The sequence below is a fragment of the Entelurus aequoreus genome, linkage group LG13, assembly GCF_033978785.1.
Source record: "Entelurus aequoreus isolate RoL-2023_Sb linkage group LG13, RoL_Eaeq_v1.1, whole genome shotgun sequence".
Lineage (NCBI taxonomy): Eukaryota > Metazoa > Chordata > Actinopteri > Syngnathiformes > Syngnathidae > Entelurus > Entelurus aequoreus.
This window is the reverse complement of record NC_084743.1, coordinates 32,827,803-32,849,622: the sequence shown is the minus strand read 5'-3', so window position 1 is coordinate 32,849,622 and position 21,820 is coordinate 32,827,803. Positions and strand designations below refer to the sequence as shown.

Genomic DNA, 21,820 nt, shown 5'->3' with positions numbered 1-21,820 from the left:
AGATGAAACATCAAATACTTGTAACACTATCGTTGTATCGTGATAGTGCATGTTGATGACAAATTCTACCTGTATCCTGCAAATTTGTCATCAACAAGCTAAACATGCTACACTACACACAGTAGGCCAATATGCTAACTGTTAAACTAGAGGTCTTGAACGTAAACACAGGTGGGCAGATCAATGCAAACATTGACACTAACAACACCAAGTATAGTATCAGTAGACGGTCAACACTACAGTGATTAGATTGAAATGTTTTATTATGTAAAAAAAAGAAGAGATTTGAGAGAAAAAAACAAAACAAATATAATGACTTTGTTTTACACATTGGAACTATAATACAGGAGTACAAAACATGTTTCAAAATAAGATAAAACTATATTTAATAGGGGACATTTCAACAACAGGAGCAGGAACTCAAAGCGCCTGCAGGGCTTTCTGTCTGTAAGTGTAATTGAAATCCCCTAAATATTTCCCAAAAAGAAAAATAATGTTGCAGTTTAGTCTCAGAGTGCAGCGAGGCCCTGCAGCTTTGCTATGATTGCATGAGATTAAATGTTATTTGTTAAGTCAGGGTGTCCTAAACGTAATGTAATGTGGCAAACATCTACAGACACCTGAGAGGGACAACTTCTTCATTTCAAACTTTTCAGTCTTTTTGTAGCTTTGTACTATGGAAGGTTAGTGTCAGCGAACGTCATCGCTGCACCTGTTTGCGTTGCTGTTGGTTAGCCGCCAATGATGTGTTTGACTTGGTTAACTGATATGATTATGAACATTAAAACTGACAGGTGGAGACGACTAAACATAAACTATCTATGTGTTTGTTCAAATTGTAAGACACTTTCTTAGAGGGGTGTCCCTTTTTCACTTCCAATACAATACAGATATTAGAGTCTTGAATATTGGTTGATACTGATATTGATCCGATAGGACAGGGTTGTCAGACTCGTTTAAAGTGAGGGCCACATTGCAGGTATGGCTGCCCTCAGAGGGCCGCTTGTACTAGTAAATATGTAAGAAAATAAATGTATATTAGCCTCGTTACACAATTTGCAAAGGCAATTGTGTTTGATTATTATATTTTTTAATAACAGATGGACGAATAACTTGCTTTGGAATTGTAACTCAAGGTGACAAGCATATATTTATGTGTTTATTTTTGATAACCCTAAAAAATGCTTGGAATATCTTGTTAGATAACAAATAACATTAACGCTTAGAAGATATGCAGTAAGGGTGCTCAAAAAATGTAACCACATCCAAATTGTATTCAGTCCAATTCTAAATTGATTCATAATTTTTGAGAATGAACTAATATGTACAGTATTTAATATGTATATATATATATATATTTAGTTTATATATATATGCTGTATATATATATATTTGTATATATACTGTATATACATATATACATATATATATATATACATACATATATATGTATATATATATATATATATATAGGGTTTTTTTTGGGGGGGGGGCAAATAATTATAACATTTTTGGATGAACATTAATTTAATTTTTGATACTGTTGCTTTTATACATTTTCGTTTTTTTTCCTTTTTTAGCATTGTATTTAATGAGTATCGCATTTGTATGTCCTTTTATGTACTTTGTACATTTCTATCCTAAGTATTGTAAAGCTGAGATTGGGTTGGATTTGTTGGGGTTGCTCTTTTTTATTTTATTATATTGATCAACATTTGGAGATTTTTGTAAACAAAATAAATCAAAAATGAATTGTATGTAAGCAGACAAAAAAACAGGCTTTTGCAACCTGTGCCTGTTTTGAAAAGGTTTGATCATTTTTATGCCAAACATATATAATGAGATTTGTGTTGAATAAAGAATAGATTCTGAATTGAATCGAATCAAATTGTGAGTTGCCCAAAGATTACCATCTTTAATACCGTATTTTTTTTCTGTCAAAATAAAATGTATTTATTTAATTCCATTAATTCAAGCCTTTGGCAGGCCACATAAAATGAAGTGATGGTCCATTTTGGCCCGCGGGCCTTGAGTTTGAAACCTGTGCGATAGCATATCAGCAGGAATCATACATACTTGTATTAGTTTGTCGTGTGCAATGCTAGAAAAGGTTTGAGCACGTGAAATTTACCAAAAAGAGAACAATGTTGGTTATGAAAAACACTCTTTCAATTGAGGTGGATTGGTAATTGTTTTTGTGGTGACTCATAATGCCTACAGTAAATAATTTAATTAAGCTGATGACGCTAATGCAAAATATTGTTATGGCAAAAACACCAGTGACCTTTACAAACGGCTGTTTTTAATATCAGAACAAAACAGTCATTGCAGCGTTTAACCATCGTCTGCACAAATAAACCCACAAAATGATTGTGTTATTGTGTGTTCAGTTCAAACCCTGTCCCAAAAATTAATCATGAGAGAAGTTGAAGTCAGCTCGTTTCGGACATATTCATCCACCCCCCGACTGAACGGCGGAGTCAGTTTTTTTTTTCTTCTTCTTTGACTACAAAAGCAGCCACCGCAGACTGTCAGGGGAGACCTCCAGCTGGGGACTTGTGGTGAGGCACAGACAATTCATAATTAACGACAAGCACTCAATTAAATCGAAAAAGGGGGAGTAAATCAGTGCAGAATCATGTTAAATACACATCAGGGCTTCTACATCACGCAGCTCTTTTATCCCGAATGAACATTTACGGCACATCATTGTGTTTTCTCCATGTGCATGCATGACATTTTGTTGCCGCTAGCAACAGCATGCGTTTAACACACGTGCGCGCACGCAGCATACAGTGCGCCCATGAGCACACTCCAGCTCATGCACAACAGCTAAATAGGCCGAGTGGATATTTCCCCTGCCCCCGAGGACACACTCGGCGGTAATGCAGTGTGTCCAGCAGTGATGGACCCAGAAGGATGGAGAGAAAGGAAGCATGTTGGAGGAAAATAACAAAATGATGACGTTTCCGAGGCGATTCTTTATAAAAAAAAAAAAAAAGTCACTTACACATGCAAGTGTCTGGATATCGACCGACATCTTATCTGCGCGCCAGGTGGAAATGTCTTTGCTGATAGCACATTTTCGGACAATGCTATCATACGGGCCGTCGGGCCCCCTGCCAGGTTAGCATGAATGCTATCTCTGCAGGAAGTTGGCGACTTGCAGGAGATCAAACATTTCCAGCCATGACGCGGGAAAGATAAGCACCAGACGAGCGGAAAAAAACCATCGCTGATCGCCTTCACGTGCTCACGATGTACCGTTGGGTGCGCCTCAAATGTTCGTGTAGAGGAGCGATCGCACGACAAGTCAGCTTTGTGTCGGCGATAGAAAGAAATAACTGAAATAATAATTTTTAGTCAACTTTTATCCCCTTCATGATGTCTCCCAGGTGTGAGGCAGACCTTTCTGGTGGCAGTGAGGCAATCAATCAATCAATCAATGTTTATTTGTATAGCCCTAAATCACAAGTGTCTCAAAGGGCTGCACAAGCCACAACGACATCCTCGGTTCAGATCCCACATCAGGGCAAGGAAAAACTCAACCCAGTGGGATGACAATGAGAAACCTTGGAGAGGACCCCTACCCCCTCTAGGGCGACCGGTGCAATGGACGTCGAGTGGATCTAGCATAGTATTGTGAAAGTCCAGTCCATAGTGGATCTAACATAATAGTGAGAGTCCAGTCAAAGACAAATAAAGAATTGTGGTAAAATGCTCAGAAAGCGTAGAAATCAACATTGGTTGCAATTTCCGTCCAAGCCGCTCAAACGCTCTGACCATCATGGAAGGATCTACTAATACTTTTTCACTTCCGATATTGGAGCCTTGAGTATTGGCCGACATCAGCAGGAATCGTACATACTTTTATTATTTTGTAGTGTACAATGATAGAAAAAGGTTAAATTAGTCCAAGAGATAACAATGGTAGGTATAAAAAATAGAGATGTCCGATAATATTGGACTGCCGATATTATCGGCCGATAAATGCTTTAAAATGTAATATCGGAAATTATCGGTATCGGTTTCAAAAAGTAAAATTTATGACTATTTAAAACGCCGCTGTACGGAGTGGTACACGGACGTAGGGAGAAGTACAGAGCGCCAATAAACCTTAAAGGCACTGCCTTTGCGTGCCGGCACAATCACATAATATCTACGGCTTTTCACACACACAAGTGAATGCAAGGCATACTTGGTCAACAGCCATACAGGTCACACTGAGGGTGGAGGTTTAAACAACTTTAACACTGTTACAAATATATGCCCCACTGTGAACCCACACCAGACAAGAATGACAAACACATTTCGGGAGAACATCCGCACCGTAACACAACATAAACACAACAGAACAAATACCCAGAACCCCTTGCAGCACTAACTCTCCCGGGACGCTACAATATACACCCCCCGCTACACACACACACACACACACCTCAACCCCGCCCGCCCACCTCAACCTCCTCATGCTCTCTCAGGGAGAGCATGTCCCAAATTCCAAGCTGCTGTTTTGAGGCATGTTAAAAAAAATAATGCACTTTGTGACTTCAATAATAAATATGGCAGTGCCATGTTGGCACTTTTTTCCATAACTTGAGTTGACTTATTTTGGAAAACCTTGTTACATTGTTTAATGCATCCAGCGGGGCATCACAACAAAATTAGGCATAATAATGTGTTAATTCCACGACTGTATATATCGGTATCGGTTGATATCGGTATCTGTAATTAAGAGTTGGACAATATCGTAATATCGGATATCGGCAAAAAAGCCATTATCGGACATCTCTAATAAAAAACACTAACCTATTTATCATTAACCGTCTGGAATGGACTTAAGCTGTCTTTAAGCTGAAGTGGAGTGGTATTGTCATTTGGCGACATGTAGGGGCCACAATAATTCATGAAGTTAAGCCCGTGACGCCGGAAGTTGAATGATGCGGACACATTTGTTACTGGATATTTTCTAATACACTCATGCCTTGGAGAATTTGTGTAATAAAATGAAACTATAGTCATTTGATACTTGTTTATAAATGTAATGTTTTAGACTGCAATATTATTCAATTAAGGACACTTATTACGCTCGTGTGGCTTGTGTGCTGAGCTGTTGTAAAAAATAAACACAAGTAAGGGATTGTTCTCGTTTTCATTGCTGTTTAATTTTATTATTGCATATCCTCTTTTTATTGATGGTGATTCGGATGATCATTTAGCTCGGGATCTGCAACCCTAGTGGTTCCCTGGAATGTATGAAAGTGGAAAAAGAAGGAAGGGGGAATATTTTTGGTTTTAATAGGGTTTTTGTAGGAAAACAAACATGACACAAACCTCCCTAATGGTTAGAAAGCCCACTGTTTAATATGTTTTTGTTTATGCTTCACTGATGAGAGTATTTGACGAGCGCCGTTGTGTCCTACTAATTTTGGCGGTTCTTGAACTCACCGTATTTGTGTGGACTGTGACCCAGCAGTTTGTTTACATGTATAACTTTCTCAGATGCTAGTGTTTTATGCCACTCCTTCTTTGTCTCATGTTGTCCACCAAACTCTTTATAATGTGCGTGAATGCACAAAGGTGAGCCTTGTTGACGTTATTGACTTGTTGCGAGTGCTAATCAGGCATATTTGGTCAGTGCATGACCGCAAGCTAGTCGATGCTAACATGCTATTTAGGCCAGTTGTATGTACATTTTGCATCAATATGCCTCATTTGAGCTCATTTAATTTACTTTACTTATATCCTCTGTGTATTTAATTTATATGTGCATGTCTCATGACATATTATATGTATGTAATATTGGCTGAATTTCTGATAGTTGTTTGTGTGCCGTTATAGACCACAGCAAACGTTACCCAGCTTTCAAAGATTGTAATAAATCAACTCGGAGAAGACAGCCTGTCATTCCCTTTATCTTGGACACAAGCTTTATTTACTCTTATCCAGTCATGGGATAAATAAAGTCTATCCCAGGGATTCTCAAACTGTGGTACGCGGGCTCCATCTAGTGCATATGTGGCCAGATCCAGCCTGCGAATGAATGATTTATGGCCCCCGGGATGATATTTGATTAGTATTAGAACCGGCCCGCAGGCCACAGCCGCCTGCTGCTGTTTTGCACGCACCAATACTCCATCAGTGTTGGTGCTAGGAATTTTCAAAATGAGACCCCATCAAGTCATAAAAATGGGGTCCTACAGTAAATATTTGGGGTTCCACTTTTTTGTAACCGTTTTCAAAACAAATGATAAATGTATGCATTATCCTGTTGTATCTCACATTCTATATTGTGTTTTGAAAAAAACGTTGTCATGAACATTACTTAATTAATTTTAAAAAATTATACAAAAGAAAACAAACTTGTATGCATATGTAAATTCATTCAATTATAAACATTCATTCACTTTCTTCTTTCCTTCATGGATCTAAACTTTACTGCTGCCGCTATTTTTTCTATTTTTTTATTGTAATATTTGTTTGTTTTATTTTTGGCCAAAGTAAGACAGAGAAAACAATCTGAAGTTGTCTTTATTTTTTTGTTTTAATGCTATGATTTTTAATAGTCCGGCTTGGTGTGCACAGATTTTCCTCCATGCGGCCCCTGAGCTCAAATTAGTTTGACACCCCTGATCTAGTGGTATGCCAAATATTTAATTCAATATTTAAGTACGGTGTTTTATTTTATTGTATTCAAACACAGTGTTACTGTTCAAACTTGTGTGTAAAAATATTAAACACACTTGTCAAATAAAACATCTGCCTTTGTTTTTAATGAATGCTTAGGCCTACTACGCTAGTGTGTTTGTCATTATGGTGGTACTTGGAGAGCCAAGTGTCTTCTGAGGTGGTTCTTGGTGGAAAAAGTTTAAGAACCACTGATCTATCCTATCCTATCCTAAAAATACACGCTATACCTCATATTTTTGTATTATTAACTTTTTGATGAAAATCTTTGTCCAAATGCTGCCCCACTTGTTGTATCTTCCTAAGAATCTGCGTTTTTTTTTATTTTGACAAAAAGCAAAATACCAACAACAAAGGGTCCACTGCAGAGGACACTGCTTCTCAGCATAATAAATACAGGACAATAAAAAAAAGTATATATGCGACATTAGTGAGGGAAAGGATGATTATTTTGTCAAGAAAAGGCTTTTTTACGAAGAAGGGTGTCGATAAAAATGTGAGACTTTGCAAGTTTGTGTTGACCGCTTTGTCTCGTCTGTTGTTGTGTTTTCTTTATAACATTTTCATCTTTTACTTTATGCAGTTTGTGATTTTGGGAAGGAGAAGGCAAAGCGACCAAAGAGTAAAATCTCCCTCAGTCACTCCTGCGCTCCTGGATCAGTTGACAATGTAAGCAATTGTCCTTCCTATCAGCATGTCTTTCAATTTAAAGCACTGGATCACACACACACACACACACACACACACACACACACACACACACACACACACACACACACACACACACACACACACACGGTGGCGCATCGCTATCCGAGTCTATCCTGTGTACTCCTTGGAGGGGGAGGGTGGACAGGAGCAAGTGTTTGAATCCCAGCTGCAATGCAAGGTTTGATGAAGGCAGCAGACAAAGACGGTGACGGTTAATCCAGCCTCGCTTCTTTGCAGCGCTCCGGCTTTTGCCCTTTGTCGGCCGAGGGGACGGAGGTCTTTATGCTGACTGTCACTCTGTACTCTTTGTCCTCGTTCTGGCTCGGCCTGCAGTTGCCGCCTTGGGCCCAGGCTTTCAAGCAGTAATCCAGGACTGTGGAATCTGAGCAGCCCGAGACATAATTACTAGCCTCCTTGTCCCGAGGGGACCCCGACGCTTTCTTCCGTCCCGCTTGGCTTTTTCTTGTCTCTTCTAATGCACGAGCCTAGTAATCATCTTTGACTGTTATCATAAAACAAGAGACCTTTTAACCTCACTAATTTGAACATTCTAACACTTGAACTTACCTTTAAAAAAAAAAGAAGAAAAAAAGGAACGGGAAGCGTAGTTGCATTTGTGTTGCTATGCCAGGCCTGGGCAATTATTTTGACTTGGGGGCCACATTTAGAGAAAAAATGTGTCTGGCTGTATCTATTTTTAGGAACACTAATACAAAACCTCACAATAATGTCTGATTGAATGCTAAAAACGTTATGACAGACCGCCTTAATAAACGTAATGGAATTTTACATTTTTCTATGAAGGATAAAACACTGAATATTGACAAAATATGAACGTCACACCCCCTTTTGATCGACATATTTTACAATCAAGTGAAACGCAACAAACAGTGAAATATGAACGCGAAGGGTACAAAACAAACCCACCTACAATCTGATATATCTGATATATCACTAAGCTTTAGAACTTTGTTGTGAAAATCTCCTTCCACGTCTGTGGAAACGCTTCCCGCCCACACTGCTTGGTGCCTCGTCTGAGCTGTTGTGACGTAGATGACCATAGTAACTAATTAGATGACCATAGTAACTAATTAGATTACCATAGTAACTAGTATATCATCCAAAAGCGCAGATTCCAACCATTGAAATACTTTGTATAGTTCAAGACTTACGGTCATTAGAAAACATCACTGCACATCATAATGGCGGCTACAGTTTCCATCTTAAAGATCTAAAAAAAATATTTGGGAATGTCCGGCGGGCCAGATTGAAAAGCTCAACGGGCCGCATGTGGCCCCCGGGCCTTAATTTGCCCAGGTCTGTGCTATGCTAACCACTACAATACACTTGCAGCAAATGCACACATGGTATACATCCGTAAAATCGTCAGAGCGTCTGCAAAAACTAAAACAAGCAGGCAGTTTAGACTAGCATATCCTCCTGAGAGCCAGCGTCCACTGTAGTGGACATTTGTCTGTGGTCTATTGCAGTGTTGATAGAGGGCCGCCAAAATATATTTGTTTCTTAACTGTGCTCCGTTTGACAGTACTCAGTTGTAATACACTTGTTCACCACTTGTGGCAGTAATGACAATATCAAACAAACAAAATGAGTTTGGCGCTAAAGTCATAGACAAGTTTCTTAAGCACAAAAATTACGACTAAATTGGTGAAGCGTTAATTTCATTTGCACTTTAATTTTATTGACTGTATATTTAAGAAACATTTATCATGATCATTGTTATCTATTATTAATCTAGTTGGAATTTTTTTTTTTAGCACAACATAAATTGTACATTGTATAAAATAATTGTAATACATTTAAATTAGGGATGTCCGATAATGGCTTTTTTGCTGATATCCGATATTCCGATATTGTCCAACTCTTAATTACCGATACCGATAGCAACCGATATCGATATATACAGTCGTGGAATTAAAGTTAAAGTTAAAGTACCAATGATTGTCACACACACACTAGGTGTGGTGAAATTTGTCCTCTGCATTTGACCCATCCCCTTGTTCACCCCCTGGGAGGTGAGGGGAGCAGGGGGCAGCAGCGGTGCCCCGCCCGGGAATCATTTTTGGTGATTTAACTCCCAATTCCAACCCTTGATGCTGAGTGCCAAGCAGGGAGGCAACGGGTCCCATTTTTATAGTCTTTGGTATGACTCGGCCGGGGTTTGAACTCACAACCTAACACATTATTATGCCTAATTTGGACAACCAGGTATGGTGAAGATAAGGTCCTTTTTTTAAAAATTAATAAAATAAAATAAGATAAATAAATTAAAAACATTTTCTTGAATAAAAAAGAAAGTAAAACAATATAAAATCAGTTACATAGAAACTAGTAATTAATGAAAATTAGTAAAATTAACTGTTAAAGGTTAGTACTATTAGTGGACCAGCAGCACGCACAATCATGTGTGCTTACGGACTGTATCCCTTGCAGACTGTATTGATATATATTGATATATAATGTAGGAACCAGAATGTTAATAACAGAAAGAAACAACCCTTTTGTGTGAATGATGGGGGAGGGAGTTTTTTGGGTTGGTGCACTAATTGTAAGTGTATCTTGTGTTTTTTATGTTGATTTAATAAAAATAAAAAAACGATACCGATAATTAAAAAGAAACGATACCGATAATTTCGGTAATCAAGCATTTATATATATTATATATATTATATATAGATATTATCGGACATCTCTAATATAAATTATATGTAAATGTGTTTTTATCAGTCATTATGATGATGTTTATTTAAGAAACATATATATTAATATTTATTATTAATTTAGTTAGAATTTATTTAATTTAGCACTGCAAAATTGTCTGTGAATGTATTTTTCATCTGTTTCTATGAAACCATTCTTTTGCAGTATACTTGATTATTACCTATTTTTGTATTTAGTCTGACCTTTATAATAATCTTTGTGATTAACACATGCTTTCATATCATTTGACAAGGTTGTAAACTGTCAGATATAATTATTGAATATGATTAAAATCTAGAGTAAGATGAGTAATTCAGTGTTAATATTTGAGTGGGCCCCCGGGCCCCTCTGTAGTGAAAAAATTGGGCTCTGGGTCAAAAAGGTTAAAAACCCCTGGTCTATTGCATCTGTTGGTTGGATCATTTTGGAGAAAATAGCCTTTTAAAGCAAAACACAAATGTCCACTACGGAGAACTCCGACTTTTGAGGATATGTCATGAATAAACTCGTAAAACAAAACACTAATGTTTCAAACTTCAGAAGAGATTTATGGCTCTTTAAAGGGAGCTAGTTCCGCTTCTTTAAAAGAGTTGTTCAAAAAACTTGCTTGTTATTATAGTTATTTTTTTAGCAACAAAATAATTAAGGGTCGCTGTTAAAAGATACAATGTGTATCAGTATAATTAAAATGTACACAAATATTACTGTTTTGGTAAGAAATATTCGGAAATATAGGCAATAATTGTATTTTATTTTTTGGTTTTTAAAAAAAATGAATGGTTGGTAAATATTCCTTAAGGTGGTCCCATATCCCCAAGTTTTGACAGTGATATCACTAAGTAGAATATTCCCCAACTTAAAGAACTTTGTAGCATTTTATTAGTACAGATAAAAATACACAAAACAAATAAGAATACAATGTATATACAGTAGTAAGGGGGGATTTATCTCGGTTTACCTGACACGTGAAACGTGACAAACTAGGGGGGTGCACTATCCACTTTAGTATTGAATATCTTAAAATGTTTTTTGTGGCAATTCCAACTTTGACCACATGGAGAGTGGCACTTTCCATAATTTTCAACAGACTGCATTGCAAAAATGTTAACCCCGCCCTCTTCCTCTCCCGTAGTGAGTTCAAATGAAAAAAAGTAACTAAATAACATAAAAACAAGTAAACAAAAACAATTACAAATAAAAATGATAATTTATTCAGTCCAGTTGGGTGGCATTGTATCTGCATGTGCATACAAACAGCTCCAACACTAACGGCTGACAACTGTGAATTGGTTCACTTAAAAGAACCGTTCAAAAGACTCAATTCGTTAGTAAATGTCACATCTCTATCTCAAACTTAGCGAAACGTAGCTCTTCTAAAGACAAAAGTTTAATTCCATTACAACTAAAATTCACTGAACAAGCATCTTTATTGACTCTTTTCCAGTCGTGAAGATACACACTTCCTCATATATCGGCTAAGACTTGCGCCCAAATTTTGCTCTTCTTTTTTGTATCTAAAAGTTTCAATCCACAACTACTAAAAGTCACAGAACAAGCAGCTTTATTTACTACTATCCAGTCGTAAAGATAGCGTCCACTGCAGTTGACATTTGTATTTTGCATAGCAGGGCACTTTTTTACCCAAAATACATATATAAAAAGACATAGACCAGGGAGTCTCAAACTGTAGTACGCAAACCCCAAAGAATCACTTGATTAAAGTACAGTGTTTTGTTTTCCCATATTCAAACACGGTGTTACTGTTCAAACTGTGTGTAATGTTACAGTGGCCAAACATATTAAAAATGCTTGTTAAATTAAATAAAACATCTGCCTTGTTTTTAATGATTACTTAGGCCTACTACACTATGGTACTTTCATGTTTGTCATTCTGGTGGTACTTGGAGAGCCAGGTGCTTTCTAAGGTGGTACCTGGTTAAAAAATGTTTGAAAACCACCGAAATAGATCAAAAACATTTGTCCACTGCAGAGGACACATGTTCTCAGGAGCATATATCGTAGGGTCAAACATTGCGCATAACAAACTAGAATCCCTGATTCTTGATTCAAACCGATTCTCGCAATATTTGATCTGGTATATAGATGATAATACAACCTTTTCAAAGCAGGTTACAGGTTACAAAAGCTCCTCTTGGTGATGTATGACGTATTTGTGCAGCGAGGTAGCCGCCTAAAAAAACTCCTGAATTTTCCTGATTCCTCAACATTGAATTGATTCAGAATCCCCATAAAAAAGAATCTTCATTCAGATGTGAATAAATTTTTTGCGGCACGCCTATTAATTATTGTCTATAAAATAAATGTGGTTTGTGTTTATTTTTTGTGTGTCTGGAACAAAATAATTGGATTTCTGTATTGGATTTTGTACAATTGTTTTTTCGTTAGGAGTGTCCTGATACTACTTTTTCACTTCTGATACGATATGCTTTGAGCCCATATCGATATCAATCTGGTACGTTATCAGCGGGGATCGTACATGTTTTTTTTATTTTGCAGTGTGGAATATTGAAAAAGGTTTGATCAAGTGATATTACTCAGAGAAATGGTAGGTATTTACATTTTTGAAGTGGAGTGGTCATTTGTGTTTTGGTGACACCCAGTGGTCACAATAATTCATTAAGTTAAGCTCATGACGCAGTAAGTGGAATGTGTGGACACGTTTGTTACTGGATACATTTTGATACACTTCTGCCTTGAAGACTTTGGACAGCAGGGAAGGGATTTACACGGCCCCCTTCCTGGGGGGATCTTGCGTGCGAGGATGTTGGGGAATTAATCATTTTGCAATGCTGTCTGCTGAAAATGATGGAAAGTGTCACACTACACAACAACTGACGCTGTGGTCAAAGTTGGAATTGCCACTAAACACAATTTAAGATATTCAACACTCTACTGCCGTCTGGCGGCTAAAGTGGATAGTGCGCCCCTCATTTCGTCACGTTTCATGTGTCTGGTATGAATGGAGTCATATGAATCCCCTTCATACTGTATCTATAATTAATTTGCAACTATAATTATGTGATACTTGTTTACTTTGACAAATGTGCTGTTTTAGACCGCGATATTGTTCAATTAAGGACACTTATTACGTGTGTCTAGCTAGTGCGCTATTTTATGCTTAGCTGTTGTGTAGCTTTTAGTTCCTCGTAGCCTATAGCGTACCATGCTTTACCTTTGGTAAATGACTTGACTGAAATATAAGAAAAGACCATCTTTGTGCGCTCATTGGAGGACATTTAGACGTTAACTGGCAGTCTAACTTTGCACAAATAAAAATTGTGCTACAAGACTGCTTGTATCGGACATTTTTAACACGCAAGCCAAGGTCATCTTGGTTTTTTGCTGGTATCAGATCGATTTTTGATATCAATATCAGATCCCTAGTTTTGGTCTGACTTTTTGGAACGTATTACTAAGAAAAACCGTGAGGACATTTTCACACCTTCAGGGACCATCAAAGTATTTTTATACCAAGATCTTCCACGCAGAGACAATGAAGGAGACGCGGTTACAAGACCTTGTCACTCATTCATGATGGACCGACATCCCTATGCCACTCCCCCAGACCCCTTATTTGAACAAAAGGCCCTGCAGAGGTGCCCCCGTCACTGCCTGGTCACAAAGGGCCTTTGGGCTTCTATGTAATCTCTTAATGAACTGCAGAGGAGGAGAGGGAGCGCTCTTTTAACATTAACCATGTAAGCAGGCCTCGCCTTTGTTTCTGCCTTCCAAATACAAAATGGATTAGCAGGGGAAGTAGGCGTGTGCATGTGTGTGTGTGTGTGTGTGTGTGTGTGTGTGTGTCTTTGTGTGTTAGAAAGACTGGGGTGAGGAGAATGTGGAGCCTTTAGTTTGTTCTTAGGGGTCGCATGCATCAGGGCAGTAAAGTAGTAAAGAGCACACAACAATGAGGGTTAATCCACACAGCCGTGGGCCTGGCGGGCAATTTATTTTTTCTCGCATAAACGCACACATGTCCAGCGTACGCAGAGAAAGCCTTCCTTTATCAGTTGCTCGCCCCCCACAAAAGCATCAAGTCCGGCCAGAAGCATTCACATTTCCAACGTTTGTCTGTCGACAGTCAAAGATCGACGCAAACCGATGTTGCTATTTTTGACACTTCCACACTTATCCACAAGAACATCAAAATGTTCCGCTCATTCAGGACACCATTGCCCCCCCCCAAAAAAAAAAACATCCCACATTCTCCGTAATATTCTATGACAACATTTTTGTTTGGAAAGAATGGTCAATTTTGACGGGTTTCACATTTCTCAATTGATTCTAATTTCCCCATCCCTAACATTCCCACCCCTGCCTATGAATATTCTCATACATCAGGTCATTGTATTCTCAATTGTCTGGACATGCCCCCTCCTGTAGAATCCGGCTCCATCCCCTCAGACTGTCCTATCTAAGTCTGTGAGCAGAAAGTGATGAGGCCAAACGTTCTCTAAGACAATTGGAACAATCCAGCTGCGGTCATTTCAATGCCCTGAGAATCCCCAAACAATTGGAAAACCCAAACTCCCTCTCGTCCTGAGAATTCCTCGTTCAAAGCATTCCAACATGAACACAATCAACTTATTTGCAACATTGTTGTATGTATGGTCAACATTCCAAATAATTCCGAAACACCAACTCTCGTTGACCTTGAGAATTCTCACTACTTTGCCATTTTTCATCCACTTCAAACCATTTACCAAAACATTCACGCTAGCAATTAACTAGTGCCCAAAGTGGGTACCGGGGGCAAAATTTGGCCCACAAAGTCATTTCATTTGGCTCGCCAAATTTTGCAGGCACGACAAGAATGGTGAAAATTTTTATATTTAGTATTATTTTTAGAGATGTCTCCATCCTGATCATGGGATCAGATCGGGCATTTTTTAACTGATCGGCCAATGACCTGCCGAGCCCAGGCGTGCTTAAATTCTAATGATTCTACTCCCAAGAAAGATTATTTCAAAAGTGTTTATTTTATTACAAAATATTTTTTGGTTGTTGCTGTTATTGTTTACAAAGTGAGGGAGTGGATACAGGAAAGCTTTGAGGGCAAAATCCAATTGATTTAAATTGGAGCCAATAGAAGTTGAGTTTAGTTATTGTGCACTTTATTTTGTTTTAAACATTATATGGAGCATTCAATACCACAAATGTAATAAATCATTTGATTTGCAACAATACTAGCAAATTCTACATTTAAATGTTTTTTTTTACTTTAGTTTTGTGTTATAAAACATTTTCTGTTCTATAATCTACTGTCAAAGTATCGGATCTGGACTTCAAATTGGATCGGATGTGATGGCAAACATGTTGATCGGGACATTCTTAATTATTAAGACTGTTATTATTAGACCGTGACATTTGTCAATGATTAAAAGCAACATTAATATTTTTTCGACAGGGTCAAATTCACTTTGCGCTACTTTTTATACACTACCGTTCAAAAGTTTGGGGTCACGCACGTACAACACTTAAGACCTTCAGTATATCAGTATGTGGAATTCAATTATGGAATGGATTAAGCAAAGCAATCAAACAATGTACTAATATGATCCACTTCAAGAAACTCTTCAAACTTAAAGTGTTTACAAAGTACAAAGAAGAAGAACAATGATAAACATTCGGAATTTATTTAATTCATCCATTCTTTCACTCTCAAAATAATCTTACTTATCTCATCATATGAAATGTAACTTACTTCACCAATTATTATTGATCTATTTATTTTTATTGTGATTACTTATGGAGTACATTGTGAAAAAATTGAGAACAGGAAGTGAACAAAAAAGTTTAGCAACTGTTATGTAAAAGAAAAGGGGTAGGATTAAATAAGCTCTGCTTCTTCCTACTCCTTTTCGAACATGTTGAAAAGAGAAACTGGAAATTGTGATGTATCATGTTGTATGCTTGCATGTTCGAAATAAACTCAAACTCAAACTCAAACTCAAACATTGAAATGTCCTTATTTTTGAAGGAAAAGCACTGTACTTTTCAATGAAGATAACTTTAAACTAGTCTTAACTTTAAAGAAATACACTCTATACATTGCTAATGTGGTAAATGACTATTCTAGCTGCAAATGTCTGGTTTTTGGTGCAATATCTACATAGGTGTATAGAGGCCCATTTCCAGCAACTATCACTCCAGTGTTCTAATGGTACAATGTGTTTGCTCATTGGCTCAGAAGGCTACTTGATGATTAGAAAACCCTTGTGCAATCATGTTCACACATCTGAAAACAGTTTAGCTCGTTACAGAAGCTACAAACCTGACCTTCCTTTGAGCAGATTGAGTTTCTGGAGCATCACATTTGTGGGGTCAATTAAACGCTCAAAATGGCCAGAAAAAGAGAACTTTCATCTGAAACTCGACAGTCTATTCTTGTTCTTAGAAATGAAGGCTATTCCACAAAATTGTTTGGGTGACCCCAAACTTTTGAACGGTAGTTCTATACTAATAAACTTTGATTTGATGATTTGTTGCTAATTGATCAAAGTCGTCAATTTTTAGAAATTCGTAGTAGGGTTGTACCGATACAACTTTTTACTTCCAAAACCGATATTGAGGATTGGCCAATTCTGATATTGTTCTGATACATCAGCAGGAATCAGACATACTTTTATTACCGTTGTGTTGAATGTTAGAAAAGGTTTGACGAGTGAAATTAGTCAAACACAACAATGGTAAGTATGAAAACACTAGCCTATTTATTATGAACTGACTGAAATGGACTTATGCTGTGTTTAATTTGAATTGGAATGGTAAATTGTGTTTCTGGCGACACCTAGTGGCCACAATAAATCATGAATTTAAGCTAGTGATGCAGTAAGTTAAATGACGCGGAAAGGTTTGTTACTGGATGTTTTCTAATACGCGTCTGCCTTAGAGACTTCATATTTGTAAGTAATATGAAACTTTATGTTGACAAATGTGCTGTTTTAGACGGAAATACTGTTAAATTAAGTACACTTATTACGTCTGTTTAGCTTGAGTGCTATTGTGTGCTTAGCTGTTGTGTAGCTGCTAGCTCCTAGTAGCCTATAGCCTACCATGTCTATCTTTTGTACAAATACAAAAAAAATACAATAAAAGACCAACCTTGTGTGCTTATTGGAGGACATTTAGATGTTAACTGGCTGTCCAGCTTTACACAAGTAGGACTGCTTGTATCGGACCTTTTAGATGCAATCCGATGTATTCCGATACTAGTTTTTTGTCTGAATCGGCTCTGGACACCTCTAATTTAAAGTGTTGCAAGCATGAATGTTACCATGGCTTCTCACGGGTTAGGTTAAAATGATGGTGTGTTAAGTTGGACAACAGGAAGGAGTCAGTGATTCCCTGCATTGTCTCCATTAGATCCAAACCCCTTGGCATGGATATCATCCCCTTCCCCCAAAAACATCTCAATCAATGATATCACTTAACCCCCAAACTCCAGACGGAACACAAAGAGCGCACACATGCTCACGTTAATTCAGTGGAATGTTGCTGTGTTCGCCGCAGCCGTGGGGGTTCGGGAGGGGCGCCCAAAAAACGCCAAGGTCAGACGAGTATCACCATTTTCAAAATAAAAGTTGACAAGCCCCGAGTAATTTTAGAAGCTGCATTTCCCGACCTTCTATCTAAAAAGGCATTGGAAACACATTTAGCAGCGTTTCAATCATCTCCACGTCTATCCTCTTACAATGTTTAAATCAAATGCCAGCACTTTCATGCATTTAAAGATGATTAAAATCTAGTGAGTGAATGAGTGTAGTAATGCTTGCCATAACTGAATGATGATAGGACACACTAAATGTTTTCATCGTCATAACATTGCACTTTTAAACACCTTCAGTGGTTCTCAAACTTTTTTTTACCAAGTACCACCTCAGAAAACACTTGGCTCTCCAAGTACCACCATAATGACCAACATTAGAATACAGTAGCTTAGTAGGCCTCAGTATGTACTAATAAGTATATTCATCATTGTCGGCCACTGTAACATTACACACAGTTTGAACAGTAACAATGTGTTTGAATATAGAAAAACAAAACACTGTACATTAATCAAGTGATTATTTGGCGTACCATGAGATGGAGCCCACAGTTTGAGAATCACTGCAATATGAGTTTAGGGACCAATCGGCATACAATTTATGGACAAACCGCGTGCTTTGAGGATCACGGTCCAAGTACAATAAGTATGGGTTTATGTATATATATATATATATATATATATATATATATATATATATATATATATATATATATATATATATATATATATATATATATATATATATATATTTTTTTTTTTTTTTTACAAGACTAATTCAGGTTTGTTGTGATTTTAGAATATATGCCAAGGGCCATAGAAATACAACAAGCTGCAGGCCACAAATGACCCTCGGGCTAAACATTGGAGACTTCTGTGTAAAAGTTAACAAAATAATCATAGTTGAACAGCATTCATTGCAGCCAGTTACACACTGTGTGTGTGTGCGTGTGTGTGTGTGTGTGTGTGTGTGTGTGTGTGGGTGTGTGTGTGTGTGTGTGTGTGTGTGTGTGTGTGTGTGTGTGTTAATGTCAATGTGTGCGTGTGTGTATATATACACATATATGTATATAGATATATATGTATGTATAAGTATACATGTATATATATATATATATATATATATATATATATATATATATATATATATATATATATATATATATATATATATATATATATATATATATATATATATATATATATATATATATATATATATATATATATATATGTATATACACATAGTATTACAGAAGCAGAAATTCCTCATAGTTTGGTTAAATTGCTGCATAGTTAGGCGTTTTTTAATGTAAGAAAATGTATGCATATGTCTATAAATAAGTAAACAAAAAAAATAATAATTACGTAAATTAAAAGAAAAATAAATTACCATAAAATAATTACTTAATAGCTGGAATATCAATTACATTCCAACAAATATATATTATAAGTATGTATGTCACGAAAAACAAATATGGAAATGAGTGTCAGTGATAGTAATAACATAATTATATTAATAACTGGGAAATATGTTACATCAAAATAAATAAATACATTAGTAAATATAAATAATAATATTAATAATAACATGCATGTTGTTAACATCAAGAGATTATACCTAAATAATTGAATACAGGTGCAAATAGTGCTTGTATAAAGTGTAAATAAATGCAATAACTTGATGTTTAATAAAGTAGAAGTAGAACAACTTCTTGTTTCTTCCAGGAGTTTCCAAACTTTTTACACCGAGGGCCGCGTACTAACCACCCCCCTCCCCCCACCCCACCCACAAAAAACTATTTATAAGAAGGTATATATTGTTATTCCACTATATACAGTAAGTGTGTTGTAGATAAAGTGTACTGTTATTTATTTTTCCCATATTACGTCTTTTGGCTGCTGCTGTCTTGTTTAGTTGCATTTGTATTGTGTTTCCTACCTACACATCAAAGTCAAAGCAGTGTAGTATTTGTTCAAAAACATATTTACATCAATTCATAAAGTATATGTACTTTGTGTTGGTAATTATTGTACATGTATGTACTTATTTGTATATAAAATGACAGTATGACAATAATAGAAACCCTTTTCATATGTACAATTACAGTTTGACAATAGGAGACTTATGTATATGTAAAATGGCAGTATGATGGTAATAGAATATTTATTTATATATATAAAATTACAGTATGGCCAAACAGTAAGTTACAGTGCTTCTCTTCAATTTGAGCAACAAAAAAAAATTCAAGTTACAATTGACATGGCATCTGATTGACATAGCAAGACCGCTGGGAATAAAATATTCTAAAAATGCATAACCCAAAATTAATAGTCTTTTGCTGTACTTTCTGTGTGTACGCTGATGGGATCTTTTTTAATGCTTTGGGATTATTATAAATATTACACAATGTCTGAAAAGGAGAAGGGAGAAGCAAAACAAATCCCAATTTTTGCTCTACTTTATCTAAATTGCAGACACATTTATTATTAACAAATGTATCACTTTTTTGTAATACTTATTTTTTTTATTACTTTATGTTCCTGTCCTGTCTACATACCGAATATTTTTTGTATATATATTTTATAAATTTAAGCGCCTTTCTTTAGCGTCCTTTGCGGTGGACGTTAGTGGACATGGACAACGGGGCGCTTTTTACCCCCTAAATGTGACAAAAGTAATGTCCACTGCAGTGGACACTTGTGTTTTGTACCACACAATTATGAAAGTTGCAACTCTGACCAAAACACAAATGTCCACTGCAGAAGACGACGGCTTCCGTGAGGCCATAAAGGTACAGCATCATCAATAAACGTATTTGAAAAGTTTCTATATGTCAGCAAATATAACAAAAACACGTTTAAAAAAAAAAATTATTCCAATTAGCAAAATGTGCATGACATTCTAATTTAATTGACCAAGTTTGTTTTATCTGACAAAACCTATGATGCCTTTTTGTGTATTTTAGTTGTGGGGTTTTTTACGCGCCGCATAGGGGCCCCGTGCCGCCCTTTGGACACCCCTGACCGAGGGCCACGCTCATAAAGATGCCATTTTTCCAGGAAAATGTGTTGCGCGCACTTACTTGGTGTTAGTGGTGTTCCAGTAGATGGACTCCAGGATGAGCGCACGACAAAAGTCCGCTCTGAAGGTAATAAAGAGAACTCCAAAATAATAATAACTCCACATCGACTTCCCCATGACTTATAGGAGGACGAATAAATGTTTTGTAAGCCAAAATGTGTGTCGAGAAAAGGGAGCAAAGTGTATCCGAAGAAAGTGTTTTTTGTTTCCCCTTCTTTACTGTGCGCAGAGCAAAAAGACGCACAGGACGCGGACGTGCGCCACCACGCAAAAGCGCATAGCGGGAGTTGGTGCTTGGTTGTTGGTTGTTGGTTGTTGGGTTGTCCGTCCTTTTACATTCCTCAAGGAGAACAACAATAAATCCTCTTTGTTTTTGCAAGAATCCAAGTCGTGCGATGCGATGATCGGACGTTAAGAGCAACAACAACAATAATAATAATAATAAAAATGATGATGGAGATGAGGAGAAAAAGGCGAAAAAGAGTCGAAATGGAGAAAATGATCAAACATGGCGCGTCAATGAGTGATAAAAGAGCTGCGGGTGGAAGTTGGCGGCTCAATGTCGCAGATCGTCCCAGACGGCCGCGGACGATGAGGGGGAGACGACGCCGCTGCTCATCATCCAAACCCGGATAGAAAGTCGGCGTCAGAGACCCCCCGAGTGGGATTATGAGGGGAAGACTCAGGCCACGCCCCCCGCCGCCGCTGATTGGTCCCTGGGCGGGCAAGTTAGCGCGGGGTGGGCCGTCAATCAAACACTTTATTTTTGAACTAATCCATGTGTTTGTTGAAAAACATTTTCACAATATAAAATACGTGGTTATTTTTCACACGTTTGTCAACCGCGTGACTACGCTGTCCAGGTTCGTCATAAAAACGTGTAAGGCAAAAAATATATATATGATAATAATATTAAGACAGTGATAAAGCAGAGTTTGGGCCTGCAGTGACGTAAAAGAGCGAACATTTTAAATGGAATAAAGACAAAAGAGACCAAAAGGAATAACGCCGCCATGTTTCTCTCGCCAAGGCATTTTTTTCCCAAAAGG

General features: G+C 37.1%; 1 protein-coding gene across 1 annotated transcript in view; it reads right to left on the bottom strand.

Annotated features, from left to right (window-relative positions):
• Positions 1-21,397, bottom strand: part of efnb2a (ephrin-B2a) — a 71,289-nt gene extending 49,892 nt beyond the window's left edge. The window contains exon 1 of the mRNA XM_062067756.1: positions 20,773-21,397. Within this exon, the coding sequence (XP_061923740.1) occupies positions 20,773-20,888 (116 nt within the window). The 5' untranslated portion in view covers positions 20,889-21,397. The remainder of the gene's footprint in view (positions 1-20,772) is intronic.
• Between the last annotated feature and the right edge of the window lie 423 nt (positions 21,398-21,820).